At 42.0% G+C, this 22,308-nt stretch overlaps 1 protein-coding gene across 1 annotated transcript in view; it reads left to right on the top strand.

Annotated features, from left to right (window-relative positions):
* The window catches only part of LOC109864449 (beta-1,3-glucosyltransferase-like), a 112,204-nt gene that overhangs the window by 22,220 nt on the left and 67,676 nt on the right, over window positions 1-22,308 (top strand). The window contains exon 2 of the mRNA XM_020452241.2: window positions 10,411-10,454. Coding sequence (XP_020307830.1) covers window positions 10,411-10,454 — 44 coding nt within the window. The remainder of the gene's footprint in view (window positions 1-10,410; window positions 10,455-22,308) is intronic.

The raw sequence follows: 22,308 nt of genomic DNA, 5'->3' as shown, positions 1-22,308 counted from the left end.
TGAGCAATCGGGGGAGAGGGGCCTTGGTCAGGGAGGTGACCAAGAACCCAGTGGTCACTCTGACAGAGCTCCAGAGTTCCTCTGTGGAGATGGTTGTCCTTCTGGAAGGTTGTCCCATCTCTGCAGCACTCCACCAATCAGGCCTTTATGGTAGAGTGGACAGACAGAGGCCTCTGCTCTGTAAAAGGCACATGACAGTCCGCTTGGAGTTTGCCTGAAAGGCACCTAAAGGACTCTCAGATCATGAGAAACAAGATTCTTTGGTCTGATGAAACCAAGCTTGAACTCTTTGACCTGAATGCCAAGCGTCACGCCTGGAAGAAACCTGGCACCATCACTACAGTGAAGCATGGTAGTGGCAGCATCATGCTGTGGGGATGTTTTTCAGAAGCAGGGACGGGAGACTAGTCAGGATCGAGAGAAAGATGAACTGAGCAAAGCACAGAGAGATCTTTGATGAAAATATCAGTGGCCCACCCAAAGCCCGGACTTGAACCTAATCGAACATCTCTTGAGAGACCTGAAAATAGCTGTGCAGCGATCCTCCCCATCCAACCTGACAGAGCTTGAGAGGATCTGCAGAGAAGAATTAGAGAAACTCCCCAAATTCAGTTGTGCCAAGCTTGTAGTGTCATACCCAAGAATCGAGGCTGTAATCGCTGCCAAAGGTGCTTCAACAAAGTACTGAGTTAAAGGGTCTGAATACTTGTGTAAATGTGATATTTTAGTTTTTTTCCATTTTATAAATGTGCAATAAAAAATGTACTTGTTTTTGCTTATTATGGGTTATTGTGTGTAGATTGATGATAAAAATAAACAATGTAATCAATTTTAGTATAAGGTGTTAATGTAACAAAATGTGTTAAAAGTGAAGGGGTTTGAGTTCTTTCCGAATGCACTGTGTATGTGCAGTTGAAGTTGGACGTTTACATACACTTAGGTTGGAGTCATTAAAACTCTTTTTCAACCACTCCACAAATTTCTTGTTAACAAACTATAGATTTGGCAAGTCGGTTAGGACATCTACTTTGTGCATGACACAAGTAATTTTTCCAAAAATTGTTTTACTGACAGATTATTTAATAATAATTCACTGTATCACACTGTATCACAATTCCAGTGGGTCAGAAGTTTACATACACTAAGTTGACTGTGTCTTTAAACAGCTTGGAAAATTCCAGAAAATTATGTCATGGCTTTAGAAGCTTCTGATAGGCTAACTGACTTCATTTGAACCAATCAGAAGCTTTTAAAGCAATGACATCAGTTTAATCTGAGGAGCAGCTGGATATGTTCTAACCCCTGGTGACAGTCAGTGTTTTACCATAAAGCTCTTTCCTTCATCCTAGTATTGAACCCAGTGTAGTTCATGCTCATCTTCTTCATCAGCAGCGTGATTCATTCTATATTTTTACTTTTGTGTGTGAGTTTGTGTGTGCTATCAACCATGATCGATAGGACGTCCTCACAAAATCAATACATTTTCATGAAATGGGTCCTACCTTGTTGGTTTTTCCCTGACCTTAACACTGCATTTTTCATGGGTATAGAAACTATTCCTAGTCCTCTCACTGTGGGTTGAAGGTGAAAACAGTTCTAATAAGGTGGCTTTCTTAAAAGGTTTGCCGTTGCACTGAGAAATAAAAGGGCAACCAGCTGAACAAATGTTGTCATCACAACCAGTCAGAGGAAATGGCTTTGAGGCACAGGAGGTCACGCATGCATGAAAAGCTTTATAACATAGTTCCCCTCTCTCTTAGACCATGCTCATTGCTAAAATATCAAAGGGAGTACTGAGCTGTCTCTCTCATTGTAAGTGAGTTGGAGAGTGGAGACATTGTTGAAAACAACAAGGCTAACCTCATTTTACTGCAGGGTGTGTGTAGTGAGGTGCTTATCAGTAGCGCTAGTGGCATCATGCAGGCAGTGCACGCCGAGCATGTTAATTCAAATGGCTTTCCCCCTTTGTCTGTCTTCGCCCATCTTTCTCTAGGGACTGCCATGAAAAGATGGCAAGTTTCGACAGATGTAACAGAATGGTGAGTGAACTTTGATGTATTCCTGCAGAGAGCTGGGCTGGGTTGTTTGTGTTACATACTCTGATTAATCCATCATTAAGTGGATTTTAGACCGCTTCCCATTTCTCAACTATTCAACAAGACCGGGATTTCACGCTCCCAACTTTTGTAGTTTATCTTTGGAATAATTTACATGCTACTGTAACACCCCTTCCTCTCTAAGCCGATCAACTGAAACAAGACAAGCTGGAAGTGAAATTGGCCCCCTCTCTGTGTGCTATTAAAAATCCAAGTGAAAACCCTTATTTTTTTTCATGTTTTTGAGATCCTCTTAACAATCATATGCAATTGTACTCAGATTTTGCATATCATTTTGCCCATTTTGTAATTTCAGAATTTGGCCATTCACGTCACGTTTATGATCATTTCATAGAGTGGTTAAAGGGATACTTTGGGATTTTGGCAATGATGCCCTTTACTGTATCTATTGCCCTAGTCAGATGAACTTGGATACCATTTTTTTCTCTCTGCATCCACTTTAAAGGAAGTTAGAGGTAGTTACGTGAGCCAATGCTAACAAGCGTTAGTGCAATGACTAGCTTGCTAGCAGTTACCATAGACTTCCAGTCTATGCGCTAATGCTAGTTAGAAATTGTGCTAACGCTAGTTAGCAACTACCTTTAAACCTCACGCAGAGACATACAAATGGTTTCCACAAGTAAAATTTCTACCTGTAGGTAGGGGTGACTATGCATAGATAATAAACAGCGAGTAGCAACAGTGTACAAAACAAATGGAGGGGAGGGGGGGGGTCAATGTAATAGTCCGGTGGCCATTTTATTAGTTGTTCAGCAGTCTTATGGCTTGGGGGTAGAAGCTGTTAAGAAGCCTTTGTCCTAGACTTGGCGCTCTGGTACCGCATGCCGTGCTGTAGCAGAGGAAACAGTCTATGACTTGGGTGACGGAAGTCTCTGACGGGTGTCAGTGTGTTTCAGCCTTACTTCAGGATGGTGTGTGTTTGTTAGCCATACTGTAGGACTGTGTGTGTGTGTATTTTAGCCGTACTGTAGGACTGTGTGTTTTAGCTATACTGTAGGTGTCAGTGTGTTTCAGCCTTACTTCAGGGTGGTGTGTGTTTGTTAGCCATACAGTAGGACTGTGTGTGTGTGTGTGTGTGTGTGTGTGTGTGTGTGTGTGTGTGTGTGTGTATTTCAGCCGTACTGTAGGACTGTGTGTGTTTCAGCTATACTGTAGGTGTCAGTTATGGATACACTGATATTACATTTTTGTCCGATACCGATATCTTATGGCTAGGGGTTCCGCTAGCGGCACCCCTCGACAACATTCCGCTGAAAAAGCAGGGAAATTCAAAAATATTTTTTAGAAATATGTAACTTTCATACATTAACAAGTGCAATACACCAAATGAAAGATACACAACTTGTTAATCTACCCATCGTGTCCGATTTTCAAAAAGGCTTTACAGCGAAAGCACAACATATGATTATGAGAGCCAAGTCACAAAAACACACACAGCCATTTTTCCACCTCCAAGATAGGAGTCACAAAAAGCAGAAATATAGATAAAATTAATCACTAACCTTTGATGATCTTCCTCAGATGACACTTATAGGACATCATGTTACACAATACATGTATGTTTTGTTCGATAAAGTGCATATTTATATCCAAAAAATCTGTTTACTTTGGCACGTTACGTTCAGTAATGTTTTGCTTCCAAAACATCCGATGATTTTGCAGAGTGCCACATCAATTTGCAGAAATACTCATAATAAACATTGATAAAAGATACAACTGTTATTCACAGAATTAAATATATACCTCTCAATGTATTAATGCAACTGCTGTGTCAGATTTCACATTTTTTTTACGGAAAAAGCAAACCATGCAATAATCTGAGTACGGCGCTCAGACAACAAACCAAGCAATACAGATATCCGCCAAGTTGGAGTCAACAGAAGTCAGAAATAACATTATAAATATTCACTTACCTTTGATGATCTTCAACGGAATGCACTCCCAGGAATCTCAGTTCCACAATAAATTTGATTTGTTCGATGAAGTTCATCTTTATGTCCAAATACCTCCTTTTTGTTAGTGCGTTCAGCCCAGTAATCCAAATTCATGACGCACGAGCAGACAAAGTCAAAAAGTTCCATTAGAAACATGTCAAGCGACGTATAGAATCAATCTTGAGGATGTTTTTAACATAAATCCACAATAATGTTCCAACCTGAGAATTCCTTTGTCTTCACAAATGCAATGGAACAGAGCTAACTCTCACGTGAACCCACGTCACGAGCTCATGGCACTCTGCCAGACCACTGACTCATTCAGCTCCCATTCCCCCCTCCTTCACAGTAGAAGCATCAAACAAGGTTCTAAAGACTGTTGACATCTAGTGGATGCCTTAGGAAGTGCAATTTGACCCCATAGACACTGTGTATTCGATAGGCCAAGAGTTGGAAAAACTACAAACCTCAGATTTCCCACTTCCTGGTTGGATTTTTCTCAGGTTTTCGCCTGCCCAATGAGTTCTGTTATACTCACAGACATCATTCAAACAGTTTTTTTTAGAAACCTCAGTGTTTTCGATCCAAATCTACTATTAATATGCATATATTAGCAACTGGGGACTGAGTAGCAGGCAGTTTACTCTGGGCACGCTTTTCATCCAAACATGAAAATGCTGCCCCCTATCCCAAACAGGATATCCAATATTTTCCTTGCCAAAACAACTATACCGATATTTATAATTTTAGCGGCCTTTTAAGCATTCTAGTTCAGTGAAATAGTTGAAACACACACAGAGACCAAAAAGTTATTTTGTTGACATTTACGTATGTCCTCATTTACGTATGTTTACCAGTAAAACATAATCAAAATCTATTTCTTTCACTTACTTGCTGTGCTGTTTCATTGTTCATTTGTTCAGTCTCAACCAGGAATTCATCATGCATGTCAACCAGTGAAGTTTCAGCTCTGTCTGTCAGTGGCCTCTCTTCCTCTGTGCGCAGTCACTCTGCCGTTTCCATCTTGTTCAGCTGTGTTTGTAACATTTCACGTATACCCTGTTTCTTGTCTGCATCGAAGTAGTGGTCCTTGTACCTAGCATTGAGCATTGTGGCGACACAGTAAAGAGGCTCAGAGAGAATGCCACCGAATCGCTTGCTCACAGCCTCTACAGTCGTGGCCAAAAGTTTTGAGAATGACACACATTAATTTCCACAAAGTTTGCTGCTTCAGTGTCTTTAGATATTTTTGTCAGATGTTACTATGGAATACTGAAGTATAATTACAAGCATTTCATACGTGTCAAAGGCTTTTATTGACAATAACATGAGGTTGATGCAAAAAGTCAATATTTGCAGTGCTGACCCTCTTTTTCAAGACCTCTGCAATCCGCCCTGGCATGCTGTCAAATAACTTCTGGGCCCCATCCTGACTGGCAGCCCATTCTTGCATAATCAATGCAATGCAGAATTTGTGGGTTTTTGTTTGTCTACCCGCCTCTTGAGGATTGACCACAAGTTCTCAATGGGATTAAGGTCTGGGGAGTTTCCTGGCCATGGACCCAAAATATCAATGTCTTGTTCCCCGAGCAACTTAGTTATCACTTTTGCCTCATGGCAAGGTGCTCCATCATGCTGGAAAAGGCATTGTTTGTCACCAAACTGTTCCTGGATGGTTGGGAGAAGTTGCTCTTGGAGGATGTGTTGGTTCCATTCTTTATTCATGGCTGTTTTCTCAGGCAAAATTGTGAGTGAGCCCACTCCCTTGGCTGAGAAGCAACCCCACACATGAATGGTCTCAGGATGCTCAGCATTGCTTGCTGTTTGGGGTTTTAGGCTGGGGCTATATAAATAGATTTGATTTGATAGAGGACTGAGGGTCTTCCAAATATTGAAAGTGTGTAAATAGTTACCCATGTTATTTTGTAAATGTATATATATATATTTTATTTTTCATTTTTTAAATTATCAATAATTATTATTTTTAATTTTTTTCCCCTACATTTTTTGGGGTATGTGTGTTAGAATACCATTTTGGTATTTTGTATATAGTTATTTGTTTAAAAATGTATACCTTCACCAATTTGGCCACTTGGGTACATTTGTGCTACTTGTGTGGGACACCTGGGTGACTTCATGATAAATATCATGTAGCACACTCATTTTGGAAGTTATCATTCTGAAACTTTGCACAAGTACTGTTGCCCTCTTATATTTTTCACTGAAATTGTCCCCATCATCCTATCTGAATGTTTGTTTTATCTTGTTCATTTTAAAGATGATAAAAATAAACATGTTTTTTTTCATTGTTTTATCTAAACCAGATCTATTGTCTTATATTCTCCTACATTCAATTCACATTTACACAAACTTCAGAATGTTTTCTTTCAAATGGTACCAAGAATATGCATATCCTTGGTTCCGTGACTGAGCTACAGGCTGTTAGATTTGGGTATGTCTTCAGGCGGAAATTGCACAAAGTAGGGGAGGAGCTGCAAGAGGTTAAAAACAAATTCTGAGGTCTTGGCTGATTTTCCCTCCAATTGATTTTTCCCATGATGTCAAGCAAAGAGGCGCATCCACAGGTACACTTCCAATTGACTCAAATGATGTCAATTAGCCTATCAGAAGCTTCTAAAGCCATGACATCATTTTCTGGAATTTTCCAAGCTGTTTAAAGGCACAGTCAACTTAGTGTATGTAAACTTCTGACGTAATCTGTCTGTAAACAATTGTTGGAAAAATGACTTGTGTCATGCACAAAGTAGATGTCCTAACCGACTTGCCAAAACTATAGTTTGATAACAAGAAATGTGTGGAGTGGTTGAAAAATATTTTTAAAGGCTCCAACCTAAGTGTATGTATGTAAACTTCCGACTTCAACTGTGTGTGTGTGTGTATGTGTATATAAATATATATATAAATAATATATATATATATATATATAATACACACACACATGTAATGGAAGATCTGTGCAGAGGCAAAGTTTGGTAACAGAATTATGGCTAAATCTCCCTCCCTATGCGACCACGTTTCCCAAAAACTCAGAAAGAATGTGGTGGCGTCAGCTATAGGGCTGTGACGGCTTTGGAATTCATATTAAAGATGTATGCAGAAAGAATGGGGTGGCGTCAGCTATAGGGCTGTGACGGCTGTGGTATTTGAGGTTACGGTAATTGGCCAGGCCAATGTACACGGTCACTGACATAACAGTTCAGGGTGGCTTTTCTCTGCAACTTCCCTATTACTATTACACTTTATTATCAGTAGCATTTCATTATTATTATTCAAGTTTTTACCTCTAACTATTAATCTAGTATAAAAAATAAAAAATAAAGAAATGTCCGATAGGAGAGGATTGTCCCATTTTCGTACAAACACAATTTAACGCATAGGCTATCAGACTCAAAAGAAACGTGCGATTTCACTATTGCATTACACTTCGTTACTGGTTTTTCCTTTTTCATAGATTTTTTGTATTTTATGTGTACATTTTGTTTTACATGTACATTTTGTTTAAATGTACAGTATGTTACCGTTGTTTTAGGCCTATAAGGCGCAATGTAAAAAAAGGGAGGTTGCAGTTTGGTTTGTAAACTTGTTTACACGGATGCTTCTTAATAAAAACCTATTTGAAACAAGCTGTTACATTTCGTTATTATCATGGCATTTCCTTATTATTATTATTATTATTATTATTAAGGTTACTTATGAATCTACAAATTAAGAAATGCCAGAGTGGACCTGAATCTGTCACATTTTCGTATTGACACAGCATGACAGAGTCAAAGTAAAGATATATGCCTTCCTTGTCTGTTGGATTTTCTGCATATAAGATGTTTTAATCTGGATTCTATTTCGACGCCAAAACCATGAAGTCTGATTTGGTTTTCTCCCACTTTCCCCTAAATATTTGCGGAACGTCCCTAACCCTGCTGCAGCTTTCATTCGATGGCAGTGGCATTAGTATATGTTCTTCAAATAGAGGATGGCGTAATGAGAGAAGTAATATAGCATAAGCTACTGAAAATAGGCCTTTTACAAGATCAAGTCATGGCAGGAGTGTTGGATTCTTATTAAATAGATGGAGTCCATACAGGCTACTTTAGGAAACTTTCTGAATGGACATATAACGTAAACTCGTACATCGCCCTGGTCCGTACAATTGCCCTTATTTTAGCGCCCCAAAAACGTAATACTTCAAGATCAACTATTGTATTGATTGTACTATTGTACTATTGTAAAGCACAATTTCTCTCCTTTCCAACAAAATCAATTACATGACCTAAACGCTGCCCGTTTCTGCATGATTCAAGCAGGCAATGAGCCCCGTCGGGTCTTTATAAAAATGGCGGGTGGGGAAGCGAAACTAATGCGTGATAGTGAGAAGGACAGATGTCGTGTGGGAAAATTGCTTTTTTCACTCGATCTGTCCAACTTATCTTATCGCCTCTCAAATGTAAATAAAACACTATAAAGAGTTTATATAATGTGTCATTACATACCTATTTGAAGGTTTGTGTCGAATTTGAATCTGGTTTTTAGGGCGTGCTAACACCTGGCGGAGAGAGAATGTAAGACAGAAATAGTAGCTTTAAGCGTGCTGTACGTTATGACACGCCAAGATGTAACAGTTTTTTTCAACTTTTCTCCAATACTATATAGCCGTTACCATGTCGATCAACGCTTTAATAGAAACCTTGTGTTCACTAGGCACCAAACTAAAGAAAGACTGATATATCGCTACCAGGAGACAGGCCAGTACATCAGGAGACGTGGAGGAGGCCATAGGAGGGCAACAACCCAGCAGCAGGACCGCTACCTCCACCTTTGTGCAAGGAGGAGCACTGCCAGAGCCCTGCAAAATGACCTCCAGCAGGCCACAAATGTGCATGTGTCTGCTCAAACAGTCAGAAACAGACTCCATGAGGGTGGTATGAGGGCCCAACGTCCACAGGTGGGGGTTGTGCCTACACCAACACCGTGCAGGACGTTTGGCATTTGCCAGAGAACACCAAGATTGGCAAATTCGCCACTTGCGCCCTGTGCTCTTCACAGATGAAAGCAGGTTCACACTGAGCACATGTAACAGACGTGACAGTCTGGAGACGACGCGTAGAACGTTCTGCTGCCTGCAACATCCTCCAGCATGACCGGTTTGGCGGCGGGTCAGTCATGGTGTGGGGTGGCATTTCTTTGGGGGGCCGCACAGCCCTCCATGTGCTGGCCAGAGGTAGCCTGACTGCCATTAGGTACCGAGATGAGATCCTCAGACCTCTTGTGGGGACCATATGCTGGTGCGGTTGGCCCTGGGTTCCTCCTAATGCAAGACAATGCTAGACCTCATGTGGCTGGAGTGTGTCAGCAGTTCCTGCAAGAGGAAGGCATTGATGCTCCCCAGACCTGAATCCAATTGAGCACATCTGGGACATCATGTCTCGCTCCATCCACCAACGCCACGTTGCACCACAGACTGTCCAGGAGTTGGCGGATGCTTTAGTCCAGGTCTGGGAGGAGATCCCTCAGGAGACCATCCGCCACCTCATCAGGAGCATGCCCAGGCGTTGTAGGGAGGTCATACAGGCACGTGGAGGCCACACACACTACTGAGCCTCATTTTGACTTGTTTTAAGGACATTACATCAAAGTTGGATCAGCCTGTAGTGTGGTTTTCCACTTTAATTTTGAGTGTGACTCCAAATCCAGACCTCCATGGGTTGATAAATTTGATTTCCATTGATAATTTGTGTGTGATTTTGTTGTCAGCACATTCAACTATGTAAAGAAAAAATATTTAATAAGAATATTTAATTAATTCAGATCTATGATGTGTTATTTTAGTGTTCCCTTTATTATTTTGAGCAGTGTATATTCTCCAATCTGCTGTTTTGATCCTCAGTATTGATTTGGAATCCTCATACGAATTCCCCTTTTACTTTTAATCGATAGCGTTAAAATGAGATATAGGCTCTCCATGGTCTAATTACAAACTTTCATAGATGACAGGTGGTGCACACACACCGCGTATAGTCAGCTAACGCACTTTTGTACATCGCGCTGTAACGTACAATTTACTTAATTTTTTAAAAAGGTTTGTGTGGAATTTGAATCAGGTTTTTAGAGCTTCCTACCTGAGGGGACTGTTAAATATCCTGTTACAATGGGCCCCAATGATGTTTCATTAGGCAGGTTCCTCTATACTGAGCAGAGTCGTGACCGTGAAGCCCTTGGACCAATCGATATCTTTGGTGTACATTGCCATCAACCAGTCTAATTGGCTCGACTTGCCTAGTTACATAAAGGGTAAATTAATAAGCAAGTGATTTCAGTGTCACGTTTTGTCTTGTTCTTTGCAGTTCCTGTCAACATTGTCACCGGCAGCACAAGACCAGGCTCCCAGGTAAGGATGCTTTTTTTTGCTTCATTGCATCATGGTGCCCCAATTATAGTAATTTGACTCTGACTTTATTTTGAGTGCCTGTTGCTAATTTCGGCTGATTGGAATGCTTCTCATGTTTCTACCCAGTTCCCTCATCAACCCCTTTTTAAAGGTTTCTAACAACCACTTGATCAATGGCCTCCGGGTCAAATCACACTATTGCTACAAATCCTTACCCTTTTTATCTCTTCTCTTCAAGCTGCAGTCACAGCCAACAGACAGCTTTTGACCACTGGTTTAAACTTGAAAGGATTTTTGTTTGACTCCAAACTTTGGTTGCTTTGTGAATCTATTTCACTAACCACGTTTCAATCCACAGTTTTTATGTGAGTGAAGTCCTACCATATAAAACAAAATCATGACAGCTGTAATGGAAACAGGAAGTTATGGTATAATTTGATTAATGCCAACCGATAATTTGTTCGTTCCATATGCTGGGATCTTTTTGTGTCGGTAAAATTAATTATGGGAGAAATTGAGGTGGAAAGACCTTTATGCTCAAAAGTGTATGTGTGTGTGTGTGTGTATATATATATATATATGTATGTCTGTGTATATATATGTATGTCTGTGTATATATATATATGTATGTGTGTATATATATGTGTGTGTGTGTGTGTGTGTGTGTGTGTGTGTGTGTGTGTGTGTATGTAAATAGAAACGTAGTTTATACAACAAGAACAAGAATATAAACTCAACATGCAAAAATTCCAGGAATTGTATACATTACAGACAGAAATACTCTTCAGTTTAATCAGCTGTCCGGGTGGCTGGTCTCAGACGATCCTGAAGGTGAAGAAGCCAATGGAGGAGGTCCTGGGCTGGCTTGGTTACACGTTGTCTGTGGTTGTGAGGCCAATTGGACGTACTGCCAAATTCTCCAAAACAACGTTGGAGGCGGCTTATGGTAGAGAAATAAACATTCAATTCTCTTACCACAGCCCTGGTGAACATTCCTGCAATCAGTATGCCAATTGCAGGCTCCCTCAAAACATGAGACATCTGTGGATTTGTGTTGTGATAAAAGTACACATTTTAGAGTGGCCTTTTATTGTTCACAGCACAAGGTGCACCTGTGTAATGATCATGGTGTTTAATATGCCACAGCTGTCAGGTGGATGGTGGATGGTGGATGGATTATCTATGTCATCACTCACATTTTCTTCATGCAGATTTTTTTATATTCACATGAATATCTGTCGGCAATTGGATGGAAACCTAGCCACTGATGTATTTCCATTCCTGTGCAACTTTCATCTATTTTATAGGCTTGCACATACATGCTCATTAGGGTTGGGCGATATTACAATAGCCTCGTATTTTGACAATAATTGACTGTCATCGTAGATGGTGATGACATCATAATCCAACCTCAGGGTGTTTTTCAAATATGTATTCAATAATATATCAACCGGGACAGTTGGCTTTTCACTAGGACCGGGAGTATGGCCACCTTTCTCTTTTGCGCAACAACTCACTCTGAGAGCCCCCACCGATCCACTTACGCAATGTGGTCGTTCACGCTCATTCTTCAAACTATGTCTAAAGGCTGTTGACACCTTAGGGAAGCCATAGAAAAAGGAATCTGGTTGATATCCCTTTAAATGGGCAATATGGATGCATAAAAACAGAGAGGTTTCAAAAACAGGGGCACTTCCCGATTGGATTTTCCTCAGGTTTTAGCTTGCAATATCAGTTCTGTTTAACTCACAGACAAAATTTTGACCCTTTTGGAAACTTTAGTGTTTTCTATCCCAATCTGTCAATTATATGCATATTCTAGCATCTGGTCCTGAGAAATAGTTATTTTTCCAAACATAAAAATAGTGCCCCCTAGCTTCAAGAGGTTAACAAAAAGTCTTTACTCATCTTTAGTCATACGAGTTACCACACCCGGTCTCAGGGATGTCTTACTCTGGACAATCAGCTTTTATTTGTAGAGCAATCTTAAAAATAAATGTTATGTTCTGCTGCCTCTTGGGCAATTCAGAAAGCTGATTGAGGACTTGATTAGAGATTATTTTGTTATGACTGTTTTTCTTTACGCTTGCATTTTAGAATTTAATTGAATTAATTTGCAAATAAATTCATCAAATCCTACAATGTAATTTTCTGGATTTTTTCCCTCATTTTGTCTGTCATAGTTGAAGTGTGCTTATGATGAAAATTACAGGCCTCATCTTTTTAAGTGCGAGAACTTGCACAATTGGTGGCTGACTAAATACTTTTTTGCCCCACTGTAATTTTATTTCCTCATGCAGCCATCTATTTTGTGAATTGCACCAGTCCCTCCTGCAGCAAAGCACCCCCACAACATCATGCTGCCACCCCCGTGCTTCACAGTTGGGATGGTGTTCTTCGGCTTGCAGGCCTCCCCCTTTTTCCTCCAAACATAACGATGGTCATTATGGCCGTTCTATTTTTGTTTCATCAGACCAGGAGGCATTTCTCCAAAAAGTACGATCTTTCTCCCCATGTGCTGTTGCAAACCATAGTCTGGCTTTTTTATGGCGGTTTTGGAGCAGTGGCTTCTTCCTTGCTGAGCGGCCCTTCAGGTTATGTCTATAGGACTCGTTTTTACTGTGTATATAGATAATTTTGTACCTGTTTCCTCCAGCATCTTCACAAGGTCCTTTGCTGTTGTTCTGGGATTGATTTGCACTTTTCACACCAAAGTATGTACATCTCTCGGACACAGAACGCGTCTCCTTCCTGAGTGGTATAACTGCTGCGGGGTCCCATGGTGTTTATACTTGCATACTATTGTTTGTATAGGTGAACGTGGTACCTTCAGGTGTTTGGAAACTGCTCCCAAGGGTGAACGAGACTTGTGGAGGTCGACAATTTTTTTTAATGAGGTCTTGTCTGATTTCGTTAGATTTTTCCCATGATGTCAAGCAAAGAGGCGCATCCACAGGTACACTTCCAATTGACTCAAATGATGTCAATTAGCCTATCAGAAGCTTCTAAAGCCATGACATAATTTTCTGGAATTTCCCAAGCTGTTTAAAGGCACAGTCAACTTAGTGTATGTAACTTGTGACCCACTCGAATTGTGATACAATGAATTATAAATGAAATACTGAAACTGTCCTTCAATATTTCCATTGGGTCAATGGTCTTCCAAGTAGTGACTCCTATGTGGCTGAGATGTAGGAATACAGTACCACAACAGTTCAGTAGGACACAGACTGTCGACACAATAACAGGGAATTTGGACCGTCTGCTTACTTGATCAAAATTCTTACGATTCTAAATGCATCCTGGACACATCCTGGGCCCTGTTAATTTGGGCGCACCGTAGACAAACGTTTCAAAACATTGTGCAAAGGAAAACGAAAATTCAGTGCCTTCCTGTTTCGGAAAATGTTCTTCTGTTTCATGCCTAGTGATCAAGACCCTGTATTTAGCCATGGAGATACAGCATTCACTGTTAACCTTGCTATTATAACCAGCCAGCGGATTCATCTCAATCTATAACTGCTTGCCTAATATCAGGAAGTGTTGGAGGTTTCCCTATATTTGTTTCTGACATGGTAATTCTCTTCACTTATTTTTCACTGCCCTTATTTAGTAAAATTCTTGATTGTTGTTAGACATTTAAAGCACTCTAAGTTAGTTCTCCGTTAACCTGAGAAATAGGTGCTTTAGTATTGTATTGTTTCAACGGTCTCATAACATTCTAATACACTTTGGCAAGTTGTCCCTTTTCTCACCCACTGCCCCAAGTGGAGTGGAGGCTTTTAGATTGAATATGGGTGGGTGAGAAAAATCCATCCCTATTCTATGATCTGAAGGAGGAAACTAGGGTGTACATCCCAAATGACACTCTCTTCCCTACATAGTGCACTACTTTTGTCCTATGGGTCCTGGTCAAAAGTAGTGCCCTATATAGGTGATAGGGTGCCATTTGGGATACACTCTAGGTCTCAGCATCAGCAGGTCTCTTTGATTGGATAGCACGTATTAACCAGGCTCTGGAAGACGTGGCTGACAGTATAATATTGAACTACTTTCTCCCCAAGCCTCTCCTGGATGTAATGCCCCTGATCTTTCTCAACCCCTGTAACCCCAATTATATATAGATGGCAATACATGTATTATAGATGTGTCGTATGTATGAGATGTATAGGCTGCATCCTAGAATGGCATGCTTTTCCCATAGGGCTCTAGTCAAAAGTAGTGCATTATGTGCCTGTAGTAAGGAATAGTGCCATTTGAGACAGTTGTAGCCTCGGATCCCTTTCCAACCCTGTCTGTGCCATGGGTGAGGGCTATACAGATAAATGTTCCCATGTCAACAGACACTGCAGATGAACAGACTAGAGTCAATCAGTCCTACATGGTGCTACTAGCCAAGTTTTGAGGCTAACATGTGATGGGTGTCAGAGTTACAGACAACCAGTCAGCCTCCGTCTCTATGGCTTAATCTCTCTGTATCTTCATTGCAGTAGCCAACACTCTCACTCCTCCTCCACTCTATGGATAACCACTCCAGGGGAGAGAGCTTTACTGAGAGATTTATCTAAGCCTATGAGATGAGCTGAGTGGTGTGGACTCAGTTTAATGTGTTTTTTAACACCACCGGGTTCCTGGGCCCGTCCTGTCAGATAAGATTACCAGACCAGGCCTAGACAGACCGACAGAGTGCTATCTGGGCTCTAGCCCTGGCTGGGAGCAGATTCTGGCTCCAGACACTGGAAAAAAGCAAAAAGAGCTCTGTGAGCCGAGAACAATCCATCTCTGTGATAATGGCAAAAATGCTGCTCGATTTGACATCAGTGCTCTCTGCCACAGTCCATCAAATAATGGACTGAGAGAGAGATTTGCACGCCAGTGTTATGCCAACCCGCCTGTATGAGGTCTGCAGAGAGGTGCACTCCTGGAATGTGCTCTGAATAGACCGGTGTCCCTTGGCATTAACAATGGATAGCAACTGCACATAGAATTGATTCAGCAATACTCAGGGTGAAATGCTTGGGGGTGAAATGACCCCCCACACTTTTGCTGAAGCCAAGCAGAGGGATATTCAGATTGCTTAATTGCTTTTCTGCAATACAGAGTCCTTTTTAAGGCCTTTACAATGGATTAGTAAAACTATTTATAGCTCTCCTAGTGACTGGAGTGTATTCTCAGAGTGATGGGTCTAGGCCAAAGTTGTCCCTTAAATGACAATATCTACTAAGCTAACATATGGATTTTTTTTTTAGGATGGTCATAAAATGAATAATTTAGCCATTTCATTTAGAATTTTAGGACCCCTGTAATTATCAAAAAAAATATACAACATGATTTGATGAAACATTAAATGTGGCCTTCACTGCTATAGCCCATAGAAACGCATTGAATAACACGTTGGTACATGGCAAAACAGACAGTAAAAAAAGAACTCCTAAGCAACAAGGTTTTGAAGTGTCTGTCCTATATCTGAGCGATATAAGAAAACGCTGAAATAAAAAACATTTTGACCAATGTTTGGTCATGTTATGTGTGGCACATTATACCCTCTATGCAGTTTGCAATTTTTACAGCTCGCTACTGGGTTACCTTCAGACAACTCTGTTAGGAATTGTATGTATAAATGACTAAACAATATCCTCATTTTAAATAGAACTGTAACTAAGTAAACGTATACTCTGTTTTATTATATCTGATTAACAATATGAGTTCATAAGAAGGGATTATGTGGCACGGACAAGGAGTAATTAAACATAATGAACATCATTCCAACTAGTCTGAGGAGGAATGGGTTCTGGGTTAAGTAAGCAGATAGGTTAATGACCCTATGGTTGAACCAACGAAACTTAGCTCTGGGGTGTTTTTAGATAAGGCAGTGAGTGCATTCCTAGGTTTTCTGTTAACTAGAACTGTCAGCTAAGTGGTGATCGATAATGGTGAGGGGTCAAGAGTTAATTCAGTTATGTTGTGTGTCCTGTGTGTGTTAGTGAGTTGGAATGAACTTTTAAACTTGCTTTATTCTCAGTCGGGAGGAGATTAATTCACCAATGACGTCATATTTTGTATATAAACTGTTCGTGGTAACATGGTAGCGCGCTCCGAGAATAAATACTATCATCTATTATTGATAAGACTGGTCTCCATCTATTTTATGCAAACAAGAATCTTACATATTCTCATAAAATAGATTAAGTGAATTCAATTAATGAAAACATATTGAAATAATGAAATTACGTTAACAAACTCCCTTGAAGCTTTTGTGCACCGTAGAGCAGAACAACCAACACCTTTGTGTTCATGAGAGTCTCCCTTTTCGGATATTGGTGACATTAGTTTGTAGCTCCAACGGTTCGGTCTGCACAGTCGGTTTTGTGAGAAGACCTCTTCAAAATGAGGTAATCCGCTACGGAGTTCAGACGAATGCCGTAAAGCTTGTGACTATCATAGAGCCAAACAACCAACATTGCATTGTTAGTGAGAGTCTACTCTTTCAACGGTGGTGACTTTGTGGCTCACACTTTTCGGGTTTTACAGACATCACATTTTTTGGGATTTTCTTGTCCGGATCCTTTCGTGTTTAGAAAAAGGCCGCTTTCACAAGCCCATGTTAGTAAATGGGGGAAAACTTTATATTGGCGGGAAGAGGGGATTGAGTTGCAGCCACTGTAAGAAACGGTCTCTAGCATAAACACACGGGGAGCTATTCAATATTCTAAATGACGTCATCGTGTGACTCCAGGGGGTTTAATACCGTAATACTGTCTTAATTTTTAGGGGTGGGTTGTAGTTGGTTTATTGTTTTCTCTCATTGCAGTCTTACAGGATTGGGTCTTGGGGAGAACAACAGAGGCCACACGCGCGCGGGCACACACACACACACACACACACACACACTGTCCATTCAATGTATCATCGTCCTCTGATTCACTCGGTGGCAGAGCAATAATCTGCCATTTCTCTTCTGCTTTAGAGACTGCTGGTGCTAAGGCAGACAGATAAAAACAGAGAAAGAGCACTGTCAGCTTGTGTGTTTATGTTTTGTGTGGGTGTAGGGTTGATGGTAGAGGGGGGATCAGTGCATGCGAGACTGGGGAACAACGTGTGCACTCGTGAATGCTCTCGTATCTCTTTCGTGGGGTATCTCCCTTAAACCTGTCTGAAGATTCTCATATATTGGTTCACTTTTGCCCTAAAATAAATGTGTTCATATGAGCAGAATATTGTTTATAGATTTGTTTATATGGGAAGAATATTGTATAAAATAAATATATAAAAATGTGCTGCATTCTTTGCCTTCCTTTCAGACAGAATAAATAATTTATACATGAATTAGGGTCTCCCGAGTGGCACAGCATCGCAGTGCTTGAGATGTCACTGCACACCCAGGTCCGATCCCAGCCGGCTGTGACCGGGAGACCAATGAGGCGGTGCACAATTGGACCCAACGTCGTCCAGGTTGGGGGAGGGTTGGGCCGGCCGACATTTCTTTGTCCCATCACGCTCTAGGGCCTCCTCGTGGCGTACCGGGGGCCTGCAAGCTGACATCAGGCTCTTGCAAGCTGACTTCGGTCGCCAGTTGTACGTTGTTTCCTCCGAGTTCCAGGTTAAGTGAGCAGTGTGTCAAGAAGCAGTGGCTTGGCAGGGTCATGTTTCAGAGGACGCATGGCTCCCGAACTTCGGCTCTCCCGAGTCCGTACGGGAGTTGTAGTGATAGGACAAGACTGTAACTACCAATTGGATATCAAGAAATTCGGGAGAAAAAGGGGTAAAGTACAACAAAAACATGTAACTACCAATTGGATATCAAGAAATTCGGGAGAAAAAGGGGTAAAGTACAACAAAAACATGTATATATACACTTTGTTAAAAAGTTTGGGGTCACTTAGAAATATACTTTTTTTTTTTTAAAGCTATTTTTTTGTCCATTAAAATTACATCAAATTGATAAGAAATACAGTGTAGACATTGTTAATGTTGTAAATGACTATTGTAGCTGGAAACGGCAGATTTTTTTGGGAATATCTACATAGGCGTACAGAGGCCCATTATCAGTAACCATCACTCCTGTGTTCCAATGTCACGTTGTGTTAGCTAATCCAAGTTTATAATTTTAAAAGGCTAATTGATCATTAGAAAACCCTTTTGCAATTATGTTAGCACAGCTGAAAGCTATTATGCTGATCAAAGAAGCAATAAACTGCCCTTTTTTAGACAAGTTGAGTATCTGGAGCATCAGCATTTGTGGGTTCGATTACAGGCTCAAAATGGCCAGAAAAACAAAGCACTTTCTTCTGAAACTCGTCAGTATATTCTTGTTCTGAGAAAGGAAGGCTATTCCATGTAAGAAATTGCCAAGAAACTGAAGATCTCGTACAATGCTGTGTACTACTCCCTTCACAGAACAGCGCAAACTGGCTCTAACCAGAATAGAAAGAGGAGTGGGAGGCCCCGGTGCACAACTGAGCAAGAGTACAAGTACGTTAGAGTGTCTAGTTTGAGAAACAGACGCCTCACAAGTCCTAAACTGGCAGCTTCATTAAATAGTACCCACAAAACACCAGTCTCAACGTCAACAGTGAACAGGCAACTCATCTCTTATTTGGGTTTCTGAGGCTGGTTATATTTGCTGCAGAGGATAAGTTCAGTCTTCCTTTCCTGTGGCGGACCTCATGAGAGCTAATTTCATCATAGCGCGTGATGGTTTTTGGGACTGCACTTGAAGAAACGTTCAAAGTTCTTGAAATTTTCCAGATTGACTGACCTTCATATCTTAAAATAATGGACTGTCGTTTCTCTTTGCTTATTTGAGCACAAATTCACTTTTAACAAGGCACACCTGTTAATTTAAATGTATTCCAGATGACTACCTCCATGAAGCTGGTTGAGAGAATGCCAAGAGTGTGCAAAGCTGTCATCAAGGCAAATGGTGGCTTCTTTGAAGAATCTCAAATATATATTATATATCAAAATATATTTTCTAATACTTTTTTGGTTACTACATGATTCCGTATGTGCTATTTCATAGTTTTGATGTCTTCACTATTATTCTACAATGTAGAAAATAGTAAAATATTATAAAAACCCTGGAACGAGTTGGTGTGTCCAAACATTTGACTGGCACTGCACATTAATAAAATAAATTAATACGTACACATATAAATGTCACCTGAGGGCGGCAGAGACCATCCTAGAAACAAAGTGTGTACAGTCCTCCTCGTTCCATACCGATCGGGCCATGATTGCCTACATCATCTCTCTACTCTCTTGCAAGGCCCTGGCGTGGGCGACGGCCAGCCGACTGTTCAACATCCGCCAAGGGACCAGACCAGTGGCCGAAAGTGGGTGGAATACAGAGGCCCTGGTCACCGCTTTCCACGAGGATTTGTCTAACTCCATCAAGGATGAATTGGCCTCTCGGGAACTATGAGAGGACCTCGAGTCACTGATCACGTTGGCAATCAGGATTGATAAACCCTTTCGAGAACTCGTGAGACAGCGCCTTTTTCACACCACCCCAATATCCTGGTTTCCTGAGCACCCCAAGCCCCCCGACTCCAGCATTGAGGAGCCCATGCAGATGGGACACACACGTCTGAGCCCACAGGAGCATGACAGGCACATGAATGAAGGCTGACCTACTACGGAGGTCTCTGTCATCGCTGTCATTTTCTTGCTACATGCCCAGAGCTGACGGGAAACGCAAGGACAAGGGGAGACCCTGATGAGCTGTGCAGTTACAGTCTGTCACTACCTGCAACCCTCCACTGGGACAACCGTGAGCACCAGATTCAAGCCTTCATAGACTCAGGGGCTGCAGATCATTTTTGAAATGTGAATTTCAGGGGATTTGCATGAAATGTCCCATCCCTCTGCAGCTTTAAGCCCTCGATGGACGCCACATTGGCTCCGGTCAGGTGGAATATCAGACCAAGCCCATTCTACTGCAGGTTGGAGTGAAACACTCATCGATTACATAGAGCTGAACCAGATTACTATCAAGACTCGTGACATTCTGATCTTCTCCAAGACCCTTCCGGAACACATCCTGCACGTCCCCCAAGTCCTGAGATGCCTCCTGCAGAGTCAACTATATGTCAAGATAGAGAAGTGTGAGTTCCTGGTATCCCAAGTTTCTTTCCCAGGTAACATTATCTCTACTGCAGAATGGACCCCGTTAAGGTTGAGGCGGTTGCTGACTTGCCCCGTCCCACCTCACTCAAGCAGGTCCAGTGGTGTGTTTTATACTCAACTTTAGTGCTTTGGAAGCGCCTTTTACGGTCCTAACCCGCAATTCCCTGGACTCCCTAGGCTGACAGGGTATTTATGGAGCTCAAGGGATGTTTCACCTTTTGGACCCACCCTCGTTCATCCTGATCCTACTCGTACCTTCGAGGCATCTACCACAGACACCGGAGCAGAGAGGTGGTACTTTCACAGCGGAACGAGGCGGACAAAAAACTGCACCCATGCGCCTTTCTCGCCAGTGGAACACAACTACGAGGCAACCGGGAGCCCTTGGCAGTTATTGGAAAGCCGCCTTCTCCCTGTTGGGGAGTCGGTGAGTATCTCCTCTTGTCCACCCACAGTTGAATGGGAAAATGAAGCCAGGAGCTGGAGAAGTTTCTCCTCTGTTTTGTCTCCACCCAGGACAGCAACTGGTGAAAGTTCCTCGTCTGGATGCTCTCAACACAGTGCCGAACTCGTCCACTGGACTCTCGCCGTTTGAGTGTCAGTTTGGTTTCAGGCTCCGTCGCAGCCGGCCACGACCGGGAGACCCATGGGGCGGTGCAAAATTGGCCCAGCATTATCCAGGTTAGGAGAGGGTTTGGCCAGCAGGGATGTCCTTATCCCATCGCGCACTAGCGAGTCCTGTGGTGGACCGGGCGTAGTGCACGCTGACACGGTCACCAGGTGCACGGTGTTGCCTCCGACACATTGGTGCGGATGGTTTCCGGGTTAAGTGGGCATTGTGTCAACAAGCAGTGCCGTTGGGTTGTGTTTCGCCTCTCCCGAGTCCGTACGGGAGTTGCAGCGATGAGACAACTTTAACTACCAATTGGATACTACGAAATTGGGGAGAATCGTATCCAGCTTCCCAGGTATATAAGGGTCTGTCCATCCTTCCATGTCTCCTGTTTCAAGCTTGTAAGGACCAGTCCCTTCTCCCCACCCCTGCCTCTCCGCCCCCTCGACTTGTTGATGGTCGTCCTGCTTAAATGTCCCGGATTCTGTTGGAGGCTTGTCGGGTCTGAGGTACCCTGCAGTACATGTTGGACTTGGAGGGCTTCGGCCCTGAGGAGTGGGCGTGGGTTCCTGCCCGGGACATCCTGGATCCAGGACTTTTTCGAGATTTCAACCAACTACGGGGTGGTCAACCTGGCTCCACGGCTGGAGCCGCTCCTAGAAGGAGGGAAACTGTCATAGTTCCACCTGTCACCAGAGGGCGGCAGAGACCATCCTAGAGACAATTATGACACTCAGGTGTGTTCTATTACTCATTATGATTTCCCCTTTTAAAGACGTGTGTTTTCTGTTTCCCTTTACAGAAGCTTGGATTGTTTACCCTGTGCGTTCGTGTCCTGAGTATTTGAGACTTAGTGTTTGTTTTTTCAAGTGTACTGTGATCCTGCTGCTACAGTTTCTTAGCTCTTCTTTGTCTACACACCCTCTGAAGCTTTAGCCCCACCCATCTCGTTTCGCTCTCTGAGCGTTCAGAGCGCAGACTTGATGCTCTGGCCGATGATTTGTTTACCTCAGGATAACATGAAAACAGCCTAAACAGCACTGCTGGCAACAATTTCATTGTGCTTTTTTTTTGCCGACGTTTACAGACACCGGCCATATTCAACGGGTGTTG

The sequence above is a fragment of the Oncorhynchus kisutch genome, linkage group LG19, assembly GCF_002021735.2.
Source record: "Oncorhynchus kisutch isolate 150728-3 linkage group LG19, Okis_V2, whole genome shotgun sequence".
NCBI lineage: Eukaryota > Metazoa > Chordata > Actinopteri > Salmoniformes > Salmonidae > Oncorhynchus > Oncorhynchus kisutch.
The sequence above is the reverse complement of the archived record's forward strand: the minus strand, read 5'-3'. Positions and strand labels throughout refer to the sequence as shown.